Consider the following 7,279-nt stretch of genomic DNA (forward strand, 5'->3'; position numbering starts at 1 on the left):
CCCCCCTCTTTCGGGTGAATGTTCTGATTTTACAACAATAGGTAACTGAGAGTTAAAAGGGCTTGTACAGAATGAGGGCTATCAAGGAGAAGTTGGTGGTGGTGCACTATCGAAAATGATCAGTACGATATGTTTCTTCACAATCCCTTTCAATTGTTCTACAATTGTGTCTCATTCAGTCACCTTATTAGTAAATGAATCTAACAGATTACATGTTCAATCAACCAGTCAATCAGATCCAGTTCAAGAACTGAAATACACTGGTCAAAGAATTTACACTGATTTTGATCAATGTGCACAAACAGAGGTTGAGAATTAGGCAAAAAACTGAAACATTCTGGAGTAGGGAAGCAGTATATTACCACTTGCTAAGGTTGTGGATGGTTTCGCTTGCTCAATCCCACAATGACGTGTTCCATTGTACATGGGAACCTTCAATGCAGTACAAATCAGGTCAACACAGCTCTTTTGATAGCTCAATCTGACAATCTCGAAAATATCCTACAATGCAACACAGCATCTGGTTTCAGCATCCAGGCATGTAATCATAGGCATAGCTTAACTTGCAATCATTTCAGTCCTCGACTTCAGTGTTGAAAATAAAACTTGGGAAGACTGTGGTGATGTCCCTGGAGTTGCATGCCAATCAATTACTGAATGAAACAGATTGAAAGCAATAATAAACCTAGTCAAAGTGCAAAGGAAAGGGATCAAGTAAGGCTGTAAGGTACTTTAAATATGGAAGTGTCATATTCTTTAGGAGTGTGGGGTGCTGAAATACAAAAGCCTTCCACTCATCGTTGCTTATTTTGTCATCTCTATCGGCATCAGCATCTTGAAATGTCTGAACAAAGAAGAAAGATGCCGTTAAAAGTATAAAGTTTCAGGAGAAGGTTGGCATCCACACAGAAACAAGAAAAGAATGAGCACTCATGAGTCTTGCCTTGTCCACAATAGCTTCGACAGTTTCATCTGGCACTTGTATGCCGGATTCCAACAAAGTGGCAACTACCATTTGCTTAACCTACAACCATAAACAGATGTAAGGAAGAATAAACTTATAGCGTCCAAAACGATGAACCAAATGAAATCAAACAGTTGCATCTGTACAACTTATCAACGCCAAATTCTTAAATTTTTTTAATTAAAGAAACCAGGCTAGTTCACAATCTGAAAAATATCAAGGATATACTTACTTCTTCCCGCTCAATGTATCCAGTCTGTCTCAAATCATACAACCTGAATGCAACTGCATGATACCCAGGAATGTCTGTTTTACATGAAATGTCCCAAACATAAAGTTAAGCAAACTGAAGTTGGCTTCTTGAGTACTTACAATCAATCTTCTCTTCAAGAGGAGTGCAGGGATGAAATACACTTAATGCATGGATAAACTCCTCAAATTCAATGACACCATTTTTCTTTTCATCAAAAGCATCAAATACCTACACCCCCATTGTGTCATAGAACATTGAAAAGAAACAAATTATGTCTCAGGTCACATCCATGTTCCATGGTCACCCATGTAGCACATATTGAGTTGAAATATAGGCGGCCTTTAATCACATGAACATGTTATTACAGCTACAAAAAGAAGGCTGTTTCATGAAGGCTATAGCTTGTGACCACAAAGAGGATTTGTGCACATACTAAACCAGCAAACCTAAATCCTATCAAGCAATCAGTGGACAAGAATATCACCAGATTCCATTAAAGGTTCAAAACATAAATATGAAATAAAAAAGCAAGAACCAAAATGAAGGCTATAAGATTTTGTTCACATACTAACTACGCCAACCTTAAATACCATCAAGCAATCAAGAAAATACAATATCTGCAAAATTCATTAAAGCTTCAACATGTAAAATTTGAGAAGTAGGAACACCTAGCTACAAAAAGAAGGGTACGCTTGAAGGAAACTTGTCACATACTTCCATATCTTAAATCACATCAAGCAATCAAGGACCAAGAACATCAAATAAAGAGCTCTACTTTACCTAATTCAATTTAGAACTACACACGTGTTGTCTCAATGAGAACAGATTGTTGCACTTTCAAGTTGAGACAAACAAAAACAGCAGCATCAAAGAGAATGTTATTTTCTAAGGACTACAACTTTAACTACCCATAAAAATTTGTTGACATTCTCACATTGGTAATCCTAAATCCCTTGAAGCAATCACGATGAGATAGAATGCCAAATAAATGATTCAATATATAATTAGGCAGAAAGTTTCTGAATGAACTTACTCTATCAAGAAAAAGATTTTCGCCTGCTTGAGTTTGGACAAGAGCCAACCTAAGCTCCTCCTGGAAAAATTACAAACTAAGGTTAGACAAATGAACAATGCAAAACCAAATCACAATGATAAACAAACAACAATTCGACTAATTCAACTAACCTTGTGAATTAAACCATCATCCAGAATCGAACTACTCAACTTGTTAAACAATTCCCGCAAAGCTTCCACCTCATTCACACTAACTGTCAAACACTAAATATTCAGCCAATATTAATAAAACAATCCATCACCTAAAAAACAAAAAATATGAGAAATCAATAATTAAGACTTAGACGAACATGGGGAGGTGGCAGCGAGGCGAACGAGATCGTCGTAGGTGAGAGCGGCTGGCTGCGGATGACGTGGACGATGGTGTTGGAAGCAACCAGCTAAGCTGAAGATGAAAGCCTCAATAAGACCAACCACCGGAATGCACATGGCGCAGAGCTTCTCGCCGATATGGAGCGAGCTCGAGCTCGAATTCTTTCGTTTAACAAATCAACATGTACAAATTTACATTTTCATTTCTTGAAATCGATTACGAAAACAAATACGGGAGTGGAGTTTAGTTACCAGAAAGCTGAGCCGGGCGTTCATGTCGCGACGCAAAAGAAGATCGCGGAGGAGAAGAGCTCGCTGCCTCTCGGTGGTGATCGTCGGCGTCGTCATTAGAGAATCGAAGCAATCAATAAATCTATAATCCAACTCAAATGGATTGGATTTTACTCCGGAGACAGAACCGGAAGAGATAGACAACCGGAAGAGTAAGACCAGTACATGGTCCGGTTTAAGAGACATAATATTTAAAATCATTCTTTTTTTATTTTTTAAATAAATTATTATCAATTATGAGTATGATTTGACAAGTGACACTGTTAATTTTGTTGTTTTTTATTTCTTAAATATTTATTTTGTTTTCTTTTAATGAATAAAAGTTTAATTTTAGATTAGAAATTTATAATTTCATGATTCCACATCACATCTACGTCATTAAAACAATAAATTTCAACCATTAAATATTTTAAAATTGAATTGCTTACAAACAGTACCAAAATTTATGTAAAAGATTGTTTTCTTTTAAACCGGACCCAACTTAAATTGAGGTTGTAATGATTAACTAAAGTAGCATTTATTGTGGGTTCATAGTTGATTAGAACTTGAATATGAATATCATGTAGTATAGACATAGTAGGTAGTGACGTGAACGACCCACAAGTCATTATTTAGGGATAATTATGTGTATAGGGCCGTATAATATATGACTACAGATTTGAATAATTGAGGCTAAATGACGTAATAATAATTTGAATATTTAGTCATGCATCCATGAATGTGAGCTCATTATAATTTGGATAAAAGAGACACAGTAGTGTTCACATAGTCATTTTTCATTTTTTACTTATATTTAGGTGGAATAAAATAATAAAATTAATTAGAGAAATCACTGAATTTTCAAAAATCTTCTTGAAAATAAAGGAAGTACATGAATTGATATATGGGTGTAGTACGGTCTTGAATTACGTTTACAATTTCACTCCGATTTGAAAACGAAAAAGAAATCACATTTACATGAAACTTTTAATGAAAATGAACACATCCTCCATGTTGATTTGTCTTCCTTAACTAGATCAAGGTTAAAAAAGAATTACTTGTCGCATCAACTAATCTGACCATAAAGTAAATCTGGAGCACATCAGAAACGTTAGTTGCCACTGTAAGTTGTCAGCAAGCAATACCTGACTAGGTAGTAAATATTGGCAGTAAAACTTTTGATCTCTTGCCCTTGACCATACTCTCTGTATCAGGAAAATGACCACCTCCTTGCGCAAGTTCCTCAATAACACCGTCCTTTGTTACACTCATAGGGTATGTCACAAGGTGAACACCTTCCATGTCGACCACTTCTTCACCGCTGTAAGTCTTCCACATCTGGTCTCCGATGTGACGCACCGTCTTCACACATTCTAAGCTTTCAGGTTGTTTGTACAACTCTAAAGCGCGGCCTGTGTGCTCGTACCATAGTGACATTCGGTATGCTCCAATGTCGCCTGCAGAGCACATCCTTATAGTCTTGTTGTCATGATCACCATCTTTGATTGTCTGATAGCATCCGATAGCAATCTCGGTGTCGCGCTTTCCATCCATTGATCTTTGGTTTATGTTTGCAGATCCTATGATAAGGTATGCATCGTCCACTGATAGAAGTGAAGACACCAAAACAGAGACTACTTTAACAGATGAAAATAGAGGGAAGTATTGTAGAGTAGTTTAAAGTTGAGATTGACACATACCTATCATGAGCTTGGAGTGAACATACACCATGAACCTCCTATGCTTCTGTGCATTCCAGTACTGTGTTCCACTGTGAGGAGAATGTGGAGGAACAAAGTCTTCTTTGGTCTCTACTTCTCTATTGGCAAGGCAATAGAAGTTCAAATAGTCCCTTGGGTGCTCCTGAGTCCCACTTTCTTTGATAGCTTCTCCTACTAACTTATACATCATTGACATTGTTTCTCTAGTCAAATGAAGTATATCCTGAACTGATTCACTCTCAGGTAGACCTTCTGGCCACATTGGTATTACTATGTATACCCCAAACCTCTCCTTTGCTTTTATCTTATTCACCACCTTGAGTGCAATCTCAATTGGAATCAAGTTTCTACACCCACAGTGTTGGTCTCTCTCCCACAAATCACAGCCTCCTATGAAATATTGGTTCTCAATGTAGATAAACCTATCAGCACCTCTAATTGCTTTGACATATGCCTCATGAATGCTTTGCTCCACGGTCAAATTTCGGAACAATTGGGAGGCCGAAACGTGGTCAATTGATCTAAGAACTTGAACATTCCAACCTCTTTCGGAGGGTTTACTTGCGTAAGTCTGCCTAATCAAGTTTGTTAAGGTGCTAGCAGGAACCAATACAGAAGAATCACATTGTTTACTCCATCGTTGCTCGAAATTCGTTAGCACATCCCAAGCAGCCTCCCCGGTTATGCATGCATGAGCATCGTGCCATGGTGTTCTTGGCCCTCCTTTCTGAAGGCTAAAGCCTGCAATGTTCGTCTGGTAGAAATCATTGCAATGAGATTCTGTGTTGAGTGTGTGGAACAATGAATGTTGCTCGGTGTCATAGCGCCCATCACATAGATCCAGGCCACCAATGAAGCTCATAATTTCTCTTTCCCTTGGACTAATGCTACATTTAGTGTCTACTGTTATGGTTTTCTGATGGTGAGAAAAGATTGTGGGGAACTTATTGTGCAACCTTGGGCACAATTTGCATACTACTTTGGTGTGTGAAAAGTAGGCTAGTGCATCTTCATCATGTGTTTTCATGATTCCTTCGTTCTTGATAAGTGGTAAAGATGTTTCATCATCCCAAAGCATAATTCTCACCGCCACCCCTTCTTCAGCTTTCTGTTTCAGTAGTTCACCAAGCTTCACTCCTCTTGCATGTGGGATTGCTGTTTGAGGATCCCTGACCTGGTTAAAGATCACACAATTAGCTAGGTTCCGAAAACAAAACAAATGAGACTCTTTTATAGCTAAGAACTAGTAGGGTTGCAAGTTCATTTACCAGGACCATTTTTGGATTAAAAGACCAGCCTGCAATGTAAATCAAATGCTCCGCACCCTCAATAGCTTTGTATACATCCTCCCATAGTCTTCTTGGAGTCCCACAAAGCTTCGGCGAAGGCTTGAAACTTGAGCAATGGTGAGCATCTTGATAAAGCGTGACATGACTATTTGATCTCTGTGGAAATGTTGCATTCCTCAGCCCTTGGAATTCTCCATAACTAATCATTTTCCCCCAACTTGGTTCAAATTCTGCCGGCTTAAACCATAACATGAACCGAAGCTTGAGTTCTGGATTTGGCTTCCCACTTTCGATTAGGAGAGGAAGATTACCATTAATAAAGCTTGCTTCACTTAGTATCTGATGAGCACGGATTTGAAATTTCCCCAAGATGGTGCATTTGGTTTTCATTGTAATAGTAATGGTTGAATCTGATGAATGAGCACATAGGATTTGAAAGGTTTGGTTCCAAACACGGTCACGTTCATGGGTTGTTTTTGCTACTTTCTTGTTGTCTATCTTGATGGTCACATATGCCGGCTTCCCATTACCAAATATGCACTGCAGAACAGCATTTTATCATCAATACAGAAAAAATGCTCTTAGCAAGAACAAAATCTAGCTCATTATGCAATACTCGACTTCGATCAAAATCGTTTACTTCAGTATTCCTTGTTCATAGACCATTTAGTACTTACATTGAAGGGGAATGGTGGTGGTATATAAGGTGTGGCATGGAAGATGGTAGCTTCGAGTGTACCATGGAGAAAACTTTGTACTTTTCCCTCCATATATAACTCAAAACCTTCAAACTCTGACCGAAAAGCTGTAGCTGCCTTCAAACACTACTATTCCAACCAAAGAGAAACAGACATGTACGATATGGATTTCGTTTTTGTCTTGGCTTGTTCATAGTTCATACTATATAATGGTGTTCTGGTAAGTTTCATGTATGCAATTGAAAATTGGGTAAGGGGGAAACTTAAAATGCAAAGGATAAGGTCGGCAGTAGGAATAACTTGTGAAACTGCTATCAATGTCTAGTCTTAGAGGCAACCTTCAACCCCATCACAAGTTTTCACGTCAAGTTGAAGTGTCTTAAACTCAAATGAACTCATTTCCTTGCCCTAAAAACCTAAATTCATAGAGTACCATTTGTATAGTCTTCTTCCAAATTATGAATCATCGAAGAATTAGCTGACCATTACATAGAATAACTAAGAAAAACTAGAACAAGCAAGAGAGGTTTAGGAAGTATATATATTAACCAATTTGGGTTTGACAAGCTAAACAAAATTTTCCAAACTCAAAGTCATTGATGAATTCCAATCCATTTCTGGGTTACCATTAGGCACAACTCGATCATCTTTGGATCACCAATAGTTGTCTACCTGATATGTGATGTCAACAAAATGGG

General features: G+C 37.9%; 2 protein-coding genes across 2 annotated transcripts; both read right to left on the reverse strand.

Moving 5' to 3' along the window:
- LOC101298597 (calcineurin B-like protein 10-like) lies at window positions 1-2,981 on the reverse strand. The gene is made up of 9 exons (XM_004297557.1): window positions 2,856-2,981; window positions 2,582-2,765; window positions 2,403-2,485; window positions 2,251-2,310; window positions 1,337-1,445; window positions 1,197-1,249; window positions 944-1,024; window positions 732-844; window positions 1-629 (listed from the first exon to the last, which is right to left on the reverse strand). Exons 1-9 carry the CDS (start codon window positions 2,949-2,951, stop codon window positions 575-577), a joined length of 834 nt encoding a protein of 277 aa, XP_004297605.1. The 5' UTR covers window positions 2,952-2,981; the 3' UTR covers window positions 1-574.
- Window positions 2,982-3,920: 939 nt separating this feature from the next.
- On the reverse strand, window positions 3,921-6,653 carry LOC101298884 (phospholipase D epsilon-like). The gene is made up of 4 exons (XM_004297558.1): window positions 6,561-6,653; window positions 5,863-6,423; window positions 4,574-5,768; window positions 3,921-4,477 (listed from the first exon to the last, which is right to left on the reverse strand). The coding sequence occupies exons 1-4, from the start codon at window positions 6,651-6,653 to the stop codon at window positions 4,023-4,025; spliced, it is 2,304 nt and encodes a 767-aa protein (XP_004297606.1). The 3' UTR covers window positions 3,921-4,022.
- Window positions 6,654-7,279: the final 626 nt, after the last annotated feature.

This window comes from Fragaria vesca, linkage group LG4, assembly GCF_000184155.1.
Source record: "Fragaria vesca subsp. vesca linkage group LG4, FraVesHawaii_1.0, whole genome shotgun sequence".
Lineage (NCBI taxonomy): Eukaryota > Viridiplantae > Streptophyta > Magnoliopsida > Rosales > Rosaceae > Fragaria > Fragaria vesca.

Bases quoted from the DNA above. Each gene is read 5' to 3' on its own strand.
- LOC101298597 (XM_004297557.1), bottom strand. From the start codon at position 2,951: ATGACGACGCCGACGATCACCACCGAGAGGCAGCGAGCTCTTCTCCTC. The intron at 1,250-1,336 runs GTAAGTACTCAA...GGTATCATGCAG, and splicing joins TCTTGAAGAGAAGATTGATT to TTGCATTCAGGTTGTATGAT. The intron at 1,025-1,196 runs GTAAGTATATCC...TTATGGTTGTAG, and splicing joins GATACATTGAGCGGGAAGAA to GTTAAGCAAATGGTAGTTGC.
- LOC101298884 (XM_004297558.1), bottom strand. From the start codon at position 6,653: ATGGAGGGAAAAGTACAAAGTTTTCTCCATGGTACACTCGAAGCTACC. The intron at 5,769-5,862 runs GTAAATGAACTT...ATCTTTAACCAG, and splicing joins TTAATCCAAAAATGGTCCTG to GTCAGGGATCCTCAAACAGC. The intron at 4,478-4,573 runs GTATGTGTCAAT...CACTTCTATCAG, and splicing joins TCACTCCAAGCTCATGATAG to TGGACGATGCATACCTTATC.